Source organism: Hemitrygon akajei, unplaced genomic scaffold (genome assembly GCF_048418815.1).
Source record: "Hemitrygon akajei unplaced genomic scaffold, sHemAka1.3 Scf000139, whole genome shotgun sequence".
Classification (NCBI taxonomy): Eukaryota; Metazoa; Chordata; class Chondrichthyes; order Myliobatiformes; family Dasyatidae; genus Hemitrygon; species Hemitrygon akajei.
In genome coordinates, this window is record NW_027332025.1 from 1,241,500 (window position 1) to 1,262,178 (window position 20,679).

Sequence of the window (20,679 nt, forward strand, 5' to 3'; positions counted from 1 at the left end):
GGCCTGTCACTCGGGGTGAACGCGACCGACAATTTCCCATCGGTGAGTACTGAAGCCGATCCCGGGGGAGGGAAACCTGATGTTGGGCAGAGAGTCCCGTCAACTTCCTCGAACTGGCGGCCTCGCCCCGCTTCCGGGATACAACCTGTCGTGGTCGATCCGGGTTATGGGACCTTCACACCGAACCGCCTGAGATGAGCCGCCGCTCAGCCCCTGGTGTTCTGGTCCCAGGAGCGGGATGAGGTGGTGATGCCGAGACTGAACCCATCCATTAAGATGTACCTGGTGAGCTTTACCTCCATCACCCGTCCCGGAATCGGATCCAAGCTTCACCTGGATCGACGCCTGGGGTCGGTAATTGTTTTACATATTTCAAGCACACTGGAAGCGGCCGTTCGGTCCGTTGTGTTCTTGCAGACAGAGGGTTAAAAAGAGTAATCACACCCTCGGGAGACTCCTGCACGTGTATGAGTAGTTTCATCTTTCCCCGTTCAGACAGGACAGTGAGATCCAGATCTCTGACGTCCTCTCGGGGGACTAGGAAGTTTATTTCCATCTTCTTTCCATTGCTACGATTCGCCGAAATGCTGACAGTGTTCCCCGGTATCTGGCCCTATTAATGCGAGAATTAAGTCTTGTTCATTTATCTGGGTTTCTCGGACATGTGTACACTCCCTCCGGAATTTCCAAAGGAGCAACCGAGGCTGTCTAATATTTCCACACGATTTAAATGGGGAATCTTTATTTTGTTTTCCATGTACAGAGGTAGAGTGAAAATCGTGTCTCCGGTATTCTCCACACAGATCAATACATTGCAGCAGTGCATTGAGGTGAAACAAATTATTCTGGTTACAGAGAAAGTGCAGTGCAGGTAGATATGTGGTGCAAGGTCACATCGATTTAGACTGTGAGGTCAGGAGTCCACTCATCACGCTTTTCGCTTATAACAGCAGAATGGACACCGTCCTTGAGCTGGGTGGCATGTTTCTGTTTTATTTTATCTTCAACCCGAGGGGAGGGTGAGAAGTGAGAACGATCAGGGTTGGGCGGATCTTTCATTATGTTGGCCGCTTTATTGAGTCAGTGGGAAGTATAGAGAGAGTCCATGGAGGGGAGGTTAGTTTCTATGATGTACTCAGCTGTGTCCACAGCTCTCCGCTATTTCATTCAGTTAAAGGAAGAGCAGTAGCCGTATGAAGATGTGAAGTATCGGGATGGGATACTTCCTGCGGAGCATTGATAAAGTGCGTAGAGTAGAAAAGGGCATATACCAAGTTTTTTTTATTGTTTGTACCGGCTTTGTTATATTGGAATTCTGTTATGTACCAGTGCGTACTATTAATTCAAGATTTGTGTATTGCGGCAGGACCATCAGAGATCGCCCTTCATCCCATTCTCCCATCCGGATCCATCAGCTCATCCCCTACCCGTCTGGTTCAACGTCTGTCCAGCCTCTATTTGACCACCTGAATGATATATATCAGCTATCTTGTTCAACCTCTGTCCAGCCTGTATCCCACCACCTCAATGACATATATCAACAATCTTTTACAACCTCTGTCCAGTCTGTATCCCACCACCTCAATGATATATATCAACCATCTTCTTCAATCTCTGTCCAGTCTGTATCCCACCACATCAATGATATCTATCAACCATTATGTTCAAAATCTGCAGTCTGTATCCCACCACGTCAATGATATATATCAACCATCTTGTTCAACCTCTTTTCAGTCTGTATCCCACCACATCAATGATATATATCAACCATCATTTTATATCCCATTGCTGCAATGATAGATATCAGCAATCTCTCTTTCAAACTTTGTCTTCATTGTGAAGTTTTCCTCTGCATCTTTTCCAGGGTTGTTGTTGGAACAGAGCGACCTGGGAATACAAGAGTACAGTCACTGAAAGTGGACGGGCAAGTATAGAGAGTGGAAAAGAAGGATTTAATCATGCTGGCCTTCATCAGTTAGGACATTGAGTTCTGGATTATGGGCATTATATTGTTGGTGTGGCTACACAGAGTATTCTGTACAGCTGTATTAACCCTGCTGTAGGAAAGATACTATCAAGTTGGATAGGGTGCAGACGAGATTACTGAAGATGTTGCCTGGATTAGAGGGCCGAGTCATAGGCAGAGGTTGGCCGAGCTGGATCTTTATTCCAGAGGAGAATGAGGGTGACATTGTAGGAGTTGATGAAATCAAGTGGGAGCATAGATAATGTGGTTGGTCGTGGTATTATCCCCAGGGTTCAAGATTCAAGATTGTTTACAAGTGTAAAGGAGAACAAAATAATTGTTATTCTGGATCCAAAGCAAGTCCTTGTAAATCTCCTCTGTGCTCCCTCTATAGCAGCCATATTGTTTCCTGTAGTGAGGTGGCCAGAACTGAACACAGTACTCCCAAGCGGGGTCTAATCAAGGTCTTATATAACTGTAACATTACCTCAGGCTCTTGAACTCAATTCCATGGCTGATAAATGTCAACACACCATATGCTTTTTTAACAACACTGTCAACGTGTACAACAGCTTTGAGTGTTCTATCGACACGGACCCCAAGATCTCACTGATCCTCCAGATTGATGAAAGTATTACCATTAATATTATATTATCTTGAAATTTGACCGAAATGAACCGCTTCACACTTATCAGTACTGAACTCCATCTGCCACTTCTCTGCCCAGTTCTGCATCCTATCGATGTTGCACTGTAACATCTGACAACCCTGCAGATGATCCACAACACTCCCAACTTTTGTGTCTTCAGCAAACTTACTAACCCATCCTTCAACTTCCTCATCTGGGTCAGTTGTAAAAATCACAAAGGGAAGGGGTCCCAGAACAGGCCCAATGGAACACTATCGGTCATCATCATCCAGGCAGAATACGAAATATCTGCAGCCGCCCTTTGCCTTCTGTGGCCATGCCAATTCTGGATCCACAAAGCAAGGTCTCCTTGAATCCCATCCCTCATTATTTTCTGAATGAGCTTTCAATGGGAACCTTTGCTAACCTCTTCCTGAAATCCATATACAGTACTTCCACTGCTCTACTTTCATCAATGTGTTTTGTTACATCCTCAAAGAATTCAGTCAGGTTTTAAGCATGACCTGCCCTCGGCAAAGCCATGCTGACTATCCCTAATCAGACCATGTCTCTCCAAATGCTCATAAACCCTGCCTCTCAGGATCTTCTCTAAATCTTGTCCATCACTGAAGTAAGACTCACTGGTCTATAATTTCTTGAGTTATCTCTACTCCATTTCTCGAACAAGAGAGCAACATTTGCAACCTTCCAATCCTCTGGTACTTCTCCACACCTAATTGATAATGCAAAGATCATCGTCAGGGGATTAGCAATCTCTTCCCTCGATTCCTACATTTGCATGGGGTATATCTCGTTCAGTCCCGGCAACTTATCTAACTTAACACCTCTCAAAAGATCCAGCGCATGCTCTTTCTTAAAGTCTGTACTTTTGTTTTAGTCCACTGTGCATCATCCCCACAATTGCCAAGGTCCTTTTCACTGGTGAAAACTGAAGCAAAATACTCAGCATCTCAGAACATTTCAATGATCGGCAGGTTGAGAAACATCTGTTGACAATGTAGCGGTGAAATGCAACCAAGCTAATTTGTCGTTACTGGCGTCTCCCCCCAGGTTTGTTCAACTTACATGACGTGCCCTCAAATCCAATAATGATTGGTACAAATGTCGGTGATAAGTATTCGATCCTTTATTAGCAATCAGTAAACATACAATCTTGAAGCGATGAAACTGATCTGTACCCAAGTTTAAGTTCAGCGTATTTGAGTGGATAATAACAAAATATATGACATCCGTCAGTCCCCAGCTGGGTAGTGTAGTAGGCCCCCGTTAGTCTCGATAGACATAGATTTGCACCTTGGAAAGTTTCCAGGGCGCAAGCCTGGGCAAGGTATTTTTCTTATGGAAGATCGGCAGTCGCCCAAGCTGAAAGTCTCCCCTCTCCACGCCACCAATGTTGTCTGAAGGAAGGGCATTAGGGCTGTGTACTGCATGGAACAAAGCACAAATATATAACTGACTCCCTTTGCGCATACCACACCCTCACTGATGCAACCAGTTACCATAAAAAACATCATAAATTCACAACGCAGGATACAATGCTGATAGAGAACAGATACATGGCTCCTACACACAGGCTCAGCTCTGATACAGAGTCTTCCACCTGAAATGTTAACATACTCTCTGTCTTGTTGATTAACTCCAGCATCTTATTTTATTTATGTTAATGACTTTCCCCAACTTGTTGTTTTGGATGTATGGCATGTCGACATTGTGTCATATAACTAACTATCTGATAATAGCCAGGTGATATGCTGAAAGAAATCGTAACTGAGTTTTGGTGCTAATAATGGTCTTAAAGTCCTGCCGGAAAAAAAGCTATACTGGTTCAGGACAAGATGTCACGATGCTATAGGTGATATTGCATTGTTCAGGATGTCGGAGTGTCTATCTGTAGACTCAAATCCTATATTGCCGTAGGTGTCAATGCCAGGCGATGTTAAACTGAAAGGAGACGGTGAGAATCAGGTCTGACCGAGAAATCTGTATAATCCAGTGACGAGAGGAATAGAAGTCTCATCATCAGCAGAAATGATTCACCCCACACTGCTGTAACACTTGTCCATTACTCACCACAGCGCCACCAGTGGTAGGAGGACCAAAGCCGTGGCCGCTGTCTGCCCAATCTGCCTTGCCATTCCGTAGACGCAACACACCTGGTCCAGGACACAAGATTGGTTCCAAAAAGGGAATTGCCTGCAATACAGAGAGTAGATACCCTGGAAAATCCTGGTCCAGTGTACAATCCATGGAGAGATCGGAAATGGACATTGTGTGACTGTGGGTGGATGGGCACAGGTGGATCAGGCCATGTCAAGGCTTCAGTGGATCGGCCCAAGATGTTTGGAAGTGTTTGCCTCTGTTTAAAAACAAAACAGTATTCTCCTTTAATTAATGTCTGACCCTCCTGTTGTTTTGTTTTGTTACAGAACAGTAAAAACTGATCACACCTGTCCCCAAAATGCATCAAGGTTCGAGCAGTGGAGGAGCTCCAGTGACGTCAACGTCGAGAAAGGACACGGGTATGTTGGCGAATTATTTTAATTTATAAATACTCTGCGGATTCTGCGTCTGGGTTTAATGCAATATAGGCAATTCACAAAGTATTTGTGAAAACTGAGCAGGGAGATGAGAGAGAGAGAGAGAGTTAACATCTCTGGGGAAACACAGTCACACGTGGAAGGAGTACAGTTACCGTCTGCTCCTGCTCCTCTTACAGATTGTGATGCACATTAAAATAGCGAGTCATTCCAGAAGACAAGACATTCTGCAGGTGCTGAAAGTTTCGGGCAACAAAAAGACACGCAAAATATTGGCAGAATTCAGCAGGTCAGGCAGCATCCATGGACAGGAATAAACAGTCAACATTTCAGATCAGGACAACAAGGAATACAAAGTAATGTGGAAATATCTGGAATTTCTGTCCCCTCATTTCCAGTCCAATGAAGGGCCTTGGCCTGAAACGTTGATTGTTTATTCTCCTCCATAGATGCTGCCTGACCTGCTGAGTACCTCCAGCATTTTGTGAGAAATCCTAGAGATTTGCTAAGGAAGGGGTTGACCAGGCAGGCAGACAGTAACCGAGAGCAAAGCGGTGGTGATGGGTAGTACCAGGAGAGTGATGCTGATGGGTTACTATATTCTCAGGAATAAGCAGAGTCCTTTCAAAACAGGGAGGTATATTCCTGCGGACATGAAAGAGCAGACTTCAACAGATGGAACTATACCACCTCCTACACCACCGGCGACCCCTACCCTCCGGCCCAAACCCGTTCTCCCATATATATATTTCGGACCGTGTTTTGTTTTTTAAAATTTTTTATTGAGTTTTCAAATGATTACAGAAAGAAAAAAAAATCTACCCTTCCCCCCTCCCCCCTAACATCCCTATAGAAGAATAGAAAAAGAAAAAGAAGAAAAAAGAAAGAAAGAAAGAAAGAAAGAAAGAAAGAAAGAAAGAATGCCTCGATATTGGAAGATCCCCACATGCTCCACGGAGTTCATAATAACTTTAGTATATATATTTATTTATTTCCCCAAATAACCAATTATTTTATCTTCGGAGCACCTATATATTTAATCCTGTCTTTTGTAAAAAAAAAAGGGTGCCAAATTTTCAAAAATGTTTCATATTTATCTCTTAAATTATAAGTAATTTTTTCAAGTGGAATACAGCTAGAAATTTCATTCTTCCAACGATCTATCTTAAGTATGAATCCGATTTCCAAGTAACTGCAATAGCCTTTTTGGCTACTGCCAGTGCAATTTTTATGAATTCATTCTGATACTTATTCAATTTGGGTTTTGGTTTTATCCCTTCAATATCGCCAAATAAAAATAATATTGGGTTATGTGGAAGTTGTGTTCCAATAATTTGTTCCAGTAAAACTCTTAAATTTGTCCAAAAAGGTTGAATTTTAGAACAAGACCAAGTAGAATGTAAAAAAGTACCAATTTCTTGGTTACATCGGAAACACTGATCAGATAAATTTTGGTTTAATTTATTTATTTTTTGTGGTGTAATATATAAGTGATGTAAAAATTATATTGCACTAATCTTAACCAGACATTTATTGTATTTGTCATACTATCAAGACATAGTCTTGACCAATTTGTTTCTTCAATTTTAATATTCAAGTCAATTTCCCATTTTTGTCTTGACATGGATTCCTTGTTTAATTGCCTGTTTTTGAATCAAACTATACATAAAAGAAATAATTTTTTTGAGTTCTTGCTTTTTGAATTAAAGTTTCTATTTCATTAGATTTCGGCAATAACATTGTTTGACCCAATTTTTCTCTTAAATAAGCCCTTAATTGGAAGTAACAAAAAAGAGTGTTGTTTGATATTTTATATTTATTCTTTAATTGATCAAATGACATTAATATACCTCCTTCAAAACAATCTCCTATATATCTAATCCCTTTCTGAAACCAATTATATAAAAATTGATTATCCATTATAAAAGGAATGTCAATTTTGAATTAAAGATCTCTTTGCTAATAAAGATTTCTTTATCTCATCATCAACATTTATCTTATTCCAGAAATCAAATGTTTTAATATAGGAGATTCTTTCTTTTCCCGTATCCATTTAGATTCCCATTTATATATAAAAACTTCTGGTGTATCTTCTCCTATTTTATCTAGTTCTATTCTAATCCATGACGGTCTATCTTTCTCAAAAAAAGATGCAATAAATCTAAGTTGATTTGCTTTATAATAATTCTTAAAATTTGGAAGTTGTAACCCTCCTAGATCAAAGTTCCATGTCAATTTTTTCAACGATATTCTTGACATCTTACCTTTCCAAAGGAACTTCCTCACATATTTATTTAACTCTTGAAAAAACTTCTGGGGCAGTTGTATTGTTAGTGATTGGAATAAGTATTGTAATCTAGGGAATATATTCATTTTTATGGTATTTACTGTACCTACTAATGTTATTGGTAATATCATCCATTTATCAAGATCTTCTTGAATTGTTTTCAATAATGGTAAATAATTTAATTTATACAAGTTCTTTATATCATTATCAACTCTTATACCTAAATATTTTATACCGTTTATCGGCCATCTAAATTGAGTTATTAATCGACATTGACTATAATATCCTTTAGTAAGAGGTAAAATTTCACTTTTATCCCAATTTATTTTGTAGCCTGATATTTTCCCATATTCTTCTAATCTAGAGGATAATTTACGCAACGAGTACAATGGGTTTGTTAAATAAAGCAGAACATCATCAGCAAATAAGTTAATCTTGTATTCCTCCTGGTTAACTCTGAAACCCTTAATATCTGGGTCCATTCTAATTAATTCAGCTAATGGTTCTATCGCCAACACAAAATAAAGCAGGTGATAATGGACAACCTTGCCTAGTTGACCTTGTTAACTGAAATGCTGTTGAAATTTGACCAATTATCACTTCTTTAGCTTTGGGATTAGTATTTAAGGTTTTAATCCATTTTATAAAGGATACGCCTAATCTATATTTTTCCAATACCTTAAATAAAAAATCCCATTCCAATCTATCAAATGCTTTTTCTGCATCTAAGACAATTGCCACACTCATTTCCTCCCTCTTTTGTGCTAAATGAATTATGCTAAGTAACTGGGTTACATTATCTGCCGATTGTCTATTTTTGATAAATCCTGTTTGATCCATATGTATTAATTTTGGTATTTAGATAATCTGTTAGATAAGATTTTTGCTATTATTTTATAGTCAGTGTTTAACAAAGAAATAGGCCTATATGATGTTGGCTTTAAAAGATCTCTTATCTTTTTTTGGCAATACTATTAAAATAGCTGTCGAAAATGATTCTGGAAGTTTATGCATTCTTTCCGCTTGATGTATTAACTCCATAAGAGGAGGAATTAATAGATCTTTAAACTTTTTATAAAATTCAGGTGGAAAACCATCTTCTCCAGGGGATTTATTACTTTGAAATGATCCTAGAGCTTCTTCGACTTCTTTTAATGTAAAAGGCACATCTAATACCTTCTGTTCTTCCGAATTCAATTTTGGAAGAGTTATTTATGATAAAAACCTTTCTATCTTGACATTATCATTTTGTGGTTCTGATTTATACAGTTCAGAATAAAAATTCTTAAAAGTTTCATTAATTTCTAAAGGTTTATAAGTAATTTTATTTACTTGTTCGAATTGCATTTATCGTTTCAGAAGTCTGGTCTGTTTTTAACTGCCAAGCAAGAACCTTATGTGATCTTTCACCTAGTTCATAATATATCTGTTTAGTTCTCATAATTGCTTTTTCTGTTCTATATGTCTGAAGTGTATTATATTGTAACTTCTTATTAACAAGTTGTCTTCGTTTTTCTTCTGTCAGATATCTTTGAGATTCATTTTCTAATTTTGTAATCTCTTTTTCCAATTGATCTATTTCTATCATATATTCCTTCTTAATTTTAGAAGTATAACTTATTATCTGACCTCTCAAATATGCCTTCATTGCTTCCCACAATATAAATTTATTATCAACTGAATGTGAATTTGTATCTAAAAAAACCTGAATCTGCTTTTTCAAAAAATCACAAAAATCTTGACGTTTTAGTAATATTGAATTAAATCTCCATCTACAAATTGATTCCTCTTTATCTATCATTATCATTGTCATTATCAAAGGAGAATGATCTGACAATATTCTTGCATTATATTCCATATTTTTCACTGTCTTGAATATTCATTGTTAATAGGAAAAATATCTATCCTTGACTAAGTTTTATGTCTATTTGGATAAAATGAATAATCTCTTACTTTTGGGTTAATTCTTCTCCATATATCAATCTTTCATCAATTATAAAGTTAATTTTGCTACTTTTGATTTTGTGACAACCTTTGTTGATCTATCTAAAACTGGATCTAGACAAAAGTTAAAATCTCCACCTATTAATATCTTGTCATGTGCGTTAGCCAAATTCAAAAAGACCTCATATAAATTTTTCATCATTTTCATTTGGTGCATAAATATTCATAAGAGTCCATAGTTCTGAAAAAAGTGACAATGTATAATTACATATCTCCTCGCCGAATCAATTAATACATTTTCTATTTTAATTGGTAAATTTTTATTAACCAAAATTGCAACTCCTCTCGCCTTTGAGTTAAATGAAGCTGCAATAACATTTCCAACCCAATCTCTTTTTAATTTCTGATGTTCTTTCTCTATTAAGTGTGTTTCTTGTAAAAAAAGGTATATCCATTTTCATTTTTTTAATGTGTGTTAAGATTCTTTTTCTTTTCACCGGTCCATTAAGCCCATTAACATTAAAACTTTAAAAATTTAGTAAATTGGTCATTATTTTTAATTGGGTTACTCCAATCTATAATAATACATAATCTTTCAACTTTGTGGTACTTTGGGGAATCTTTTTAAAATTCTCCATGTTGCTATGTGTGTCCCCACCGATCATCCAGGCAAATAAAGAAAGATAGAAGAAAAATAGATTATAAAGAAAAAAACAAAATACCCCCTACTAATGTTGTGGATGAAAAAAACCACAACATTACCCCCCTCTGTTTTACGGGTCATGGCAATCGCCATGACTACACACGTGAATCCCGTAGCAATCGATCCAAAGCTCACCCAGCTCCCCCACGACATAAAAAGTATATATATGTGAAGAAAAATACTACTCGCAATTAATATTTCTCCCCCTGTATCATCCTCAAATGTCCATCAATTCCATTCACTGTCTCTGTCTTCATCTTTAATCCATTACGCTTGGAAATCTCTTGGAAATTATCAGTTTTGCTGGGTTACGCATTATGAATTTATAACCCCTTTCCCATAAAGCTTTTTTCACTGGGTTAAATTCCTTTTTTCTCTTCAAAAGGTTATAATTTATATCAGGATAGAAAAGAACTGCTTTCCCTTCTATCATCAATGTCACTTTACTCTTTCTGGCACATTGGGCAGCCGCCTTCAGGATCTTTTCTTTATCTTGGTATCTTAAGCATTTTATCAAAATTGATCGCGGATTTTGATCAGCTTGATGTCTTGATCTTAAGGCTCTATGAGCCCTTTCAATTTCAATTAGAGTTTCTTCTTCCATTTCCAAGTTCTCAGGGATCCATTCTTGAAAAAAAATTATTGGATCTTCTCCTTCTATATCTTCTTTAAGTCCAACAATCTTAATATTGTTTCGTCTGCTAAAATTTTCTAGCTTATCCACTTTTTCCAACAATTGTTTTCTTTCTAATGTCCAGGCAGAGATATTATCTTCCATTTTATTCATTCTTTCAACCATGTCTTCCGTTGTTGCTTCCATGTCTATAATTCTCTTTATCATTTTTTCCTGTCTTTTTATCATTTTATCAAACATAATCTCCATATTTATCTTTTTTATTTCTTTTAATGCGTTTAATTTTTCTAATTTACGCATTATTTGCATCAAAGTTTTTTCTATATTTCCACAAAAACTTTTATCTCCATCTTCGTCTGATTTATCCAGAGAATCTGAATCGGCCGCAGATTCACTTGCACTTCCGGTTTCAATCGTAACTGGGATTTGTAGTTTGAGTTGCTCGCGTTTGCGCATGCTCCTTCCTTCACGTTTGCGCAGTTCTTGTTGGTCTTTTTCTTTAGAAATGGTCAATGTTGCCGCAGTTTCCTGTTCTGTATCACCGCAGGTGAAATGTACCTGAGCCCGCGGTTCTCTCGCAGAGGTGGGCCTTGATTCTGTTCCAATTTGCGGTGTCTTCACGGTAATAGTTTTCTTCGTCTTCTGTTTATGAGACACAGTTTGAAACAATCCGGAGTAGTTTATAAGTAACTTTTAGAAAGTATTTACTAACTTTTCTTCACGTAAACATCAATCTACTGATTTTTTACGGGAGCTGGTTTCCCGCGTCTCCATCCTACGTCATCACGTGACGTCCCCCCCCCCACCCCGCCCGGACTGTGTTTTGTGATCTTTAGTTTCCAGAGAGAAAGTTACTACCCTGTATGGTGTTGAAATGTCTTTAATGCTCCTAATTTTCCTTCACAGGTCCGAGCTCAGTGATCACCGAGCTCCTGGCAAGCTGGGACGATTTCCAGCTGCTGCAGTTGACGGATTTCTACCGGGACAGGCTGGAACAGACCATGGAAAGAGGGGTGCACGGAGTGAGTCTGGCGTTAACGGCCGAGAATCAGTTCAGCGGAGAGGAACATCGGGTGAGTGGGAGAGCGAATGGGTTTGAATTTTCACACATCACAGGACTGATGGGTGTCGGGACTCTCACTCATCGGATAATAGAGCATAACAACAAATCAGAAATAAATATATATAATTCTTAAAGCTGTGAATCTGAAGGAATGATTGAAAGAGTTGTAAATACCCCTGCTGCAGCTCAATGTTCAGAGCGAGGCAACAGTTCTATGATGTTGCAATAAACGAGCTTAAATGGAAATACGGTAGGAATTTTTATTTCGGGAAGAGTGTACAGTGTGACGGCAGGATTCAGTAAGAACCGGGGCATTACGACTGGATGTCACAGGAGCTCGAGTGTGTTCTGTTCTGGGTGGAGATCATTCTGTTACAATCTGTAACTGCAAACAGTGTGGATTGGGGAATACTGCCATGTTGTAATGTGTAATCACTGAATAAACCTCCACTGGAAAAGGCAAAGGAAAGGCATCAGGAGTCAGCCGGTAATCCGCTGTCATGTTGGACACTGGCGGACTGAGGGGATGAATCACATCATCTTTTCTGCAACTTCTCTGAGACTGTTCACTCTGTTATAAAAACCCTCCTGACTTCTTTCTTCATCTGTGATCAATATTTTCTGATTCTGTTTTACACCGTCAAATCCGGTGAGGAATTATTTATGGATTTGGAGCCACGTCAATGAAGCGGTCACAGACCAGCCAGGATCTCATTGACTGGTGGACCAGGTTCACGGTGAATGTCCCTCCGTGTGCTCTGCACTCAGAATGTACAGTCCATGTCCAGACAGGATCAGCACCCGTCCGGGTGACTGCTCAGTGTGATCCCGTTACAGAGCACATCATTTACTTCTCATTCTCTGTGTGAATCTGTCAGTCCCCAATATGTTCACTGTTACTCTTCACAGAAAATCTCTGATCTCGCTGATAAGGGAGAGCGGGCGGACAGTTCTAAACTCCTCCTGAGCCTGGTGATGGAGAAAGGCTCCCGCGCCCGGAGGGTGATGTGGGAAACCTTTGTGAAAATGCGGATTGGTGTCCCAGAGTTGGACAAAATACTGAAAGAAATACAGGAACATGGTGAGATATCAGATATTAATTTACTTTTGGATTCAAATATTACATACTTAAAATTTGAGGAATTGAAACGTGTAAAATTATTTTAAATCTGAACAGGTTGTGTTCCGGTCCATCAACCCTTACCGGAGATTCCCAGGGAGCTGAAAGGTAAATGAAGAAACCGCTGTTTCCATCAATGGTTGATGTTGTGTAGGGACCTATCGTTGCTGAGCCAGGAGGATTTGATCAGGTAAATGTTCCACCGTGTCACAACACACAGTGAGACACATGGAAAAATGTTTGCTGGAGGGAGAGTTTTCACAGGACATTATGAGGAAGCACGCAGAGAGTTGGGGGCGTTGCTGAAAGGGATCACTCCTCTCCGGGTCCTGCAAAGACAGGTCCCCCTACCGGGGTCAGAATGGAGAAGAGGGCAATCTGAGGAGCGAAACTATGGGAAATTTCTCACTCTGAAAAATGAAATAATATCCCTACCACCCAACCCAACACCCTCATCCTGAACCACATTTCTAAACTCCCTCAGATCCTACAGGTTATCATTTTTTAGAATTGGGAATCCATTGAAGTTATCGTCACAGAATAAGCATGACAACATCCATTTAATGAGAAAAGCAGTTAACACCCCAACTAGTCTGTTTAATCCCAGAGCAGCATATGAACCCCACTCGCTCCAACTTTGCAACCCCTTAGTGCCAACTCTGCTGAAATTATCCAGCTCAATTTCCCACTCAGTAATCCTGGAATTCCATCAGGAAACAATGTTAGTGAGGGGGAGATCAGAGACTAAATCCTCAGCTGAAATTCATGTGTGTCTGTGTTGTGTGGACACTGTGGAAGGGTAAGAGATGGGAATTTGGACAGAGAAACCGAGGGTTGTGGGATTGCAGCAAAAAGGTAGAAAGTACTGAAGATATCTATAAATAATATTGCAATTAATTAAATTGTGATCGTCTGGATAAGAAACTCACTACATCCGTAAGCACATTGTGTCTCCGAAAATGCAACTGGTATCTCTTGGGCTCAAGAGATTGTGAGGGTTCATCATCGCGGACTGAGTTGGATCACTCAACTGCACATTTAACAGAGGAGAGGGCGAAGGAAAGACAGACATCGTAAAAATTATTAATCTCACAGTAACCCATGCTTTAACTGATTACTCGAAGCCCTTGAACAGAAATATAAGGCCACAACGTTCATTCAGCCTGTCTCATTTCCAAGAACAAATTCCAAGGACGTTAATTTTCAAATGGTAACAGAGGATGTTTTCAAGCTGTTCACGCCTCTGTCATCTGTTATTGCTTTCACCACTGACAGGGTCCTGACACACTGTGAGATCCCAGACACACCTGGCAGTGTCCTGGCACACAGTGAGACCCTACACAACCCTGACAGTGTTCTGACACGCGGTGAGCCTCCACACATGGCTGACAGGATACTGATACACTGTGAGACACCACACACTCCTGACAGAGTCCTGAAAACTGAGAGACACCACACACACCGGGCAGGGTCCTGACACACTGTGAGATGTCACAGAGACCTGACACTCTGTGAGACCCAACACACCACCGACAGTGTCCTGGCACATGGTGAGACCCCCCACACGCCGGGCAGGGTCCTGAGACACTATGAAACCCCACACACCCCTATCAGTGTCAGGAAACACTGTGGGACCCCTCACACCTCTAACAGGGTCCTGACACAGTGTGAGACACCACCAACCCCTGAAAGGGTCCTGACACACTGTGAGACACCACACACACCTGATATGATTCAGATACACTGTGAGACCACACACGCCCGTAACAAGGTTCTGATACACAGTGAGACCCCAGACACCTCTGACAGTATCCGGACACTGTGAGACCATACACACCCCTGACAGGATCCTGAAACACTGTGAGACCCCACACACGCCTGACAGGGTCCTGACACACTGCGAAACTCCACACATCCCTGACAGGGTCCTGACACACTGTGAGACCCCACACACCCCTGACAGGGTCCTGACACACTGTGAGACCCCACACACCCCTGACAGGGTCCTGACACACTGTGAGGCCCCACACACCCCTGACAGGGTCTTGACACACTGTGAGACTCCACACCCACCCTAACAGTGTTGGGAAACATTGTGAGACCCCACACATGCCTAACATGGTCCAGAAAACTGTAAGACACTACACACCCTTAACAGGGTCCTGACACAATGTGCGACCCCACACCCTTGATAGGATCCAGATACACTGTGAGACACTACACACCAGTGACCAGATGATGAAGGACTGAGAGAACCCACATACCCCTGTTAGGGTACTGACACACTGTGAAACCACACACATCCCTGACAAGGTCCTGACACAGTGTGATACACCACACACCACTGACTCGGTCCTGAAAGACACTGAGACACCACACTCCACTGTTAGGGCACAGACACACTTTGATACCCCACTCAACCCTGACAGGGTCCTGACACACTGTGAGACCCCACACCCACCCTAACAGTGTTGGGAAACATTGTGAGACCCCACACATGCCTAACATGGTCCAGAAAACTGTGAGACACTACACACCCTTAACAGGGTCCTGACACAATGTGCGACCCCACACCCTTGATAGGATCCAGATACACTGTGAGACCCCACACACCCGTAACAGGGTTCTGATATGCAGTGAGACCCCACACTCCTCTGACAGTATCCTGGCACACTGTAAGACACTTTCAGACACCACAAACACCGGGCAGGTTCTTGACACAGTGAGAGACCGCACACACTCCTGCCAGGGTCCTGCCACACGGTGAGAACCCAGACACTAATGACAGGGTCCTGAAACACTGTGAATTCACACACACACCTGGCAGGGTCCTGACACACAGTGAAACCCCACACACCCCTGACAGGGTCCTGACACACTGTGAGATCCCACACACCCCTGACAGGGTACTGACACACTGTGAGGCCCCACACACCCCTGACAGGGTCCTGACACTCTGTGAGACTCCACACACCCCTGACAGGGTCCTGACACACTGTGAGACTCCACACACCACTGACAAGCTCCTGACACACTGTGAGATCCCACACACCCCTGACAGGGTCCTGACACACTGTGAGATCCCACACACCACTGACAGGGTCCTGACACACTGTGAGATCCCACACACCCCTAACAGGGTCCTGACACACTGTGAGACTCCACACCCACCAGACAGGGTCCTGACACACTGTGAGATCCCACACACCCCTAACAGGATCCTGACACACTGTGAGACCCCACACATACCAGACAGGGTCCTGACACACTGTGAGACTGCACACACACCAGACAGGGTCCTGACACACGGTGAGACTCCACACACACCTGACAGGGTACTGACACACTGTGAGACCCCACACACCCCTGTCAGGGTCCTGACACACTGTGAGACCCACACATACCAGACAGGGTCCTGACACACTGTTAGACTCCACACACACCAGACAGGGTCCTGACACACTGTGAGACCCCACACACCCCTGACACGGTCCGGACACACTGTGAGACCCCACACGCCTGACAGGGTCCTGACACACTGTGAGACCCCACACACCCCTGACAGGGTCCTGACACACTGTGAGGCCCCACACACGCCTGACAGGGTCCTGACACACTGAGAGACCCCAAACACCCTTGACAGGGTCCTGACACAGTGTGAGATCCCACACACCCCTGACAGTGTCGGGAAACACTGTGAGATCCCACGCACCCCTAACAGAGTCCTGACACAGTGTGAGATCCCACACACCCCTGACAGGGTCCTGACACAGTGTGAGACCCCACACACGCCTGACAGGGTCCGGACACACTGAGAGACCCCACACAACCCTAACAGGTTCCTGACACAGTATGAGATCCCACACACCCCTTTCACGCTGTGAGAATCCACACATCCCGACAGTATGCTGACACACTGTGAGAGCCAGGCACATTGCAAGACCCCACACACCCATGAAAGGGTTCGAACACATTTTGAGATCCCGCACACCCCAACCAGCCACCCACAGTGCATGTGCTGATCAGCAAATCTGCCTCTGCATTTTGAATCAGTGATGCTAAGAGGGGGAAGTTGTGATTCCCTGACCTGTTCCTTTGGTAGCATTCCCACTACCCTCTTTGCTATGTCTATACACCACATCAACACAGGGGATTAAAAGTTTCTTCCACAGGAATAATGATATCTGTGGCAGTAGTGGGATGTTGTCCAGTACGGGACAGTCGGGCATCAGTAAACTACCAGGGAAATACTCACCTTCACTGCACAATTAATGTGGAAATGTGATCATCTGGTGTTTATCTAGACCAGGCCTCTCTGTCCAGTCAGGGGTCTTTTAATCAAATTTACTTTACTGTACGAACATCCATTGATGAATCCATTAATGCCATGGGTTTGAGATAACTCTCGTGTGCTTAGATACTGAGTTCTGAGTTGAGGCATCTAACAGTTTGTCTGCTGTCTGTTCCCATTGAAGATGTTCAACAGAAACACAAGGAGACTCTGCGGGCACAAACTGAAACACTGAGAGTGAACACGATCCTGATGAGGGAGAAGGTGAAGGTTTTCCAGCTGGTTGATCGATACGCTGAGCTCACGGTCATTTCTACTGTTCGAGATCGAAGACTGGTGGAACATGAGCTGCTGGCAAGAGGCAGAGACAACGATGAGTGGAGACAGAACCATCTCCGCGGAAAGCTGGAAAAAATCCGGACTGATCAGTTGTTCCAGAGCAGCTTTACCCGGAGTAAATCCAAATCTGGGAGTTCGACAGCAATGGCTGGAGAACCGGGGATTGGGAAAACAACAATGGTACAAAAGATTGTTTATGACTGGGCCGCGGGGGAAATATACCAACAGTTCCAGTTTGTATTCAGTTTCAAATTCCGGGATTTAAACTCCATTAACTGTAGAATAAACCTGAAGGAACTGATTCTAGATCAGTATCCTTACTTTGGGAATATCCTGAGAGACGTCTGGAAGAACCCAGAGGGATTGTTGTTTATATTTGATGGTTTGGATGAATTCAATGACAAAATTGTTTTTACTGACAGTCAAAGAGACACAGAACCTCGGTCCACATGCACAGATCCTGATTTCAAGTGCAAGGTGTCTGACATTGTGTACAGTTTAATCCAGCACAAGCTGCTCCCAGGGTGTTCAGTGCTGGTGACCACCCGTCCCATTGCATTACATTTATTGGAAAAGGCTGAGATCAGTGTCTGGGCTGAAATCCTGGGATTCGTTGGTGAGAAAAGGAAGGAATACTTCATCAAACATTTTGAAGATCAGACGGTGGCGGCAGCTGTTTTCAAACACGTGAACGAGAACGAGATCCTGTACACCATGAGCTACAACCCCTCCTACTGCTGGATCCTCGCTCTGGCACTGGGCCCCTTCTTCACACAAAGAGTCAAGGACTCACACCGAGTTCCCAAGACCATCACCCAACTGTACTCCTACTATATTTACAACATCCTGAAAAACCACGGCCGTGAGATTGAGAACCCCCGTGATGTGTTACTCAGGGTTGGTCAGATGGCCTTCAGAGGGGTGTCCGAGAAGAAGATTGTGTTTACAGATGGAGATTTAATCAAGTACAATCTGCAGCCTTCCCAGTTCCTGTCCGGGTTCCTGATGGAGCTTTTGGAGAGAGAGGATTCGGCCCGGAGCGTGGTGTACACATTCCCTCACCTCACCATCCAAGAGTTTGTAGCTGCAGTCGCACAATTCTTGATTTCAGATGGCAGAGATATTATGAAACTCCTCACTGAAGCTCACTACACGACAGATGGTCGATTTGAGGTATTTCTCCGTTTTGTTGCTGGTCTCTCCAACCCAATGACAGCTCGGGGCCTGGAGGAGTTTCTGGGTCCATTTCCTCATCAAACAACCTGCCGGGTGATTGACTGGATGATGGAGGAGATTAAACGCCGGAGTGGAAACACGGGGAGTGAAGCTGGTAAAAGGAGCCTCCTGAACACATTGCACTACCTGTTTGAGTCTCAGAATCGTGGACTGGCTCAGGCCGCACTGGGATCTGTGGAAACACTTTCATTCAGTGGAATGACACTGACACCGATTGACTGCGCGGTCCTGTCTCATGTCATCGGACTCTGTGATAGAATAAAACACCTCAACCTGGGGAACTGCCACATTCAGTGCGAAGGAATCCAGCGGCTGGGACCCGGGCTGCACAAGTGCCAGGAGTTGAGGTAACTTGATTTATCTCTCACTCTGAACTGTGAAACTGTTCCATTATGTTGTTTCAATGTAAAGGGATTTGCTTAAAACTGCAGTAATTCAGATTGTGAAGAATGGTGACAAATGACCCAGGGATCCGTCAGTAATTCCCCAAGGATGGGAGGGTTCTGTGGTTCCTTGTGAAGGGATGTTGGAGACTTCATCAGATCAGTGAACATCGGCCATTGGTTTAATGGCAGTAAATCACAGGAATGGCTGTGTTTCTTGCTGTCTGTGACACATCCATTGACAATGTTCCTTCTCACTGTTACTAACACCCAGACCGATACTGACTGCAGCAGGTGGGTCAGAGTTTCCCACGCGCTTCCCGGTGACGGACAAGAGACCGTCAGCAGACTGTCCCAGTGAGAAGGAAAGAAATACCATCGTGAGATTGTCCTCCCTTGCCCTTCCCCGTGTGTGATTATCACCATCAGTCCACCTGTGTGACTGTGCTCACTATCAGATACCCAGACCCCATGGGTGCATCTCCTCTCCCGATTGTGGGTCTCAGTTCAGACACACCCCTCCCTTGCAATCTATTTCTGGATCTTCTTATCCTATTGGATTATCTTTTCCCATCGGTATACTGCTGCGGGACTTCTCATCCTCATTCCTCTTCCTCCTGAGTGTCTTCTAATCCTCATCCCCCTTCCTCCTGCAGATTCTGTCTTCCCATCCCTTTTCCTCAGGTGGGGAATCTTCCACCGTCTCCTATCGACATTTCCATATTCACAACTCTTCCTCACTGTGGGACTTTCTCCCATCCTTCATCTCTGCCCCTCCCGACCCTCTCACGTCAGGAACACTTTTCTAACCATCAGGGAAAGAGACAGAATATGTGCAGATTACAGGGTCACACCAACAAACTAAATTACTGACATTCGGTGAATACGCTGGAGCTGGACAGTGAGGGACATTGACAGTGATGGGAACCTCGATCAGTGATTTACTGAAGGGTTTAATGTTTCCTGAAATATCCGAGTGAGAGAAATTCCCTCAGACCCATGGTTTGAATCACTTTGTTGATCAATCTGTCTGTTTGTGTTTAGACTTGGGGAGAATGAACTGGGAGATTCGGGAGTGAAACTGGTGTCTGTGGCTCTGAGGAATGCGGAGTGTAAAATACAGAAACTTTGGTAAGTACCAGACTGTTGGAGTTTGTGTTTACAATCACTGGGTGTCTGACACTGAACATTAATGTGATCAGTAATTGTGTTACCAATAAACACTGGGGATCTGTACCATCTCCTGTCTCTCTGTGTCCTTCACCCTCACTCTCTCTCATCTCCAGGCTCTGGGATGTCAGTCTCACATATTCTGGTGCCGAGGATCTCGCCTCCGCCCTCAGTACGAACACATCACTGACGGAGCTGGACATGAGTGAGAATGAACTGGGAGATTCAGGAGTGAAACTGGTGTCTGCGGCTCTGAGGAACCTGGAGTGTAAAATACAGACACTGGAGTAAGTACCAGACTGTGGGAGATTGTGTTTACAGTCACTGGGTGTCTGACACTGAACACTAATGTGAACA

At 42.8% G+C, this 20,679-nt stretch overlaps 1 protein-coding gene across 2 annotated transcripts in view; it reads left to right on the top strand.

The window, feature by feature from the left end:
- LOC140723820 (NACHT, LRR and PYD domains-containing protein 3-like) overlaps positions 1-20,679 on the top strand; it is a 46,757-nt gene that overhangs the window by 19,795 nt on the left and 6,283 nt on the right. The window contains exons 2-8 of one of the 2 annotated variants that reach the window (XM_073038357.1): positions 5,042-5,134; positions 11,627-11,793; positions 12,693-12,864; positions 12,961-13,011; positions 17,379-19,116; positions 20,197-20,283; positions 20,439-20,609. In XM_073038357.1, coding sequence (XP_072894458.1) covers positions 5,074-5,134; positions 11,627-11,793; positions 12,693-12,864; positions 12,961-13,011; positions 17,379-19,116; positions 20,197-20,283; positions 20,439-20,609 — 2,447 coding nt within the window. In that variant the 5' untranslated portion in view covers positions 5,042-5,073. Of the gene's footprint in view, positions 1-5,041; positions 5,135-11,626; positions 11,794-12,692; positions 12,865-12,960; positions 13,094-17,378; positions 19,117-20,196; positions 20,284-20,438; positions 20,610-20,679 lie in introns of those variants that run through there. The other variant, XM_073038358.1, reaches the window with a different exon arrangement.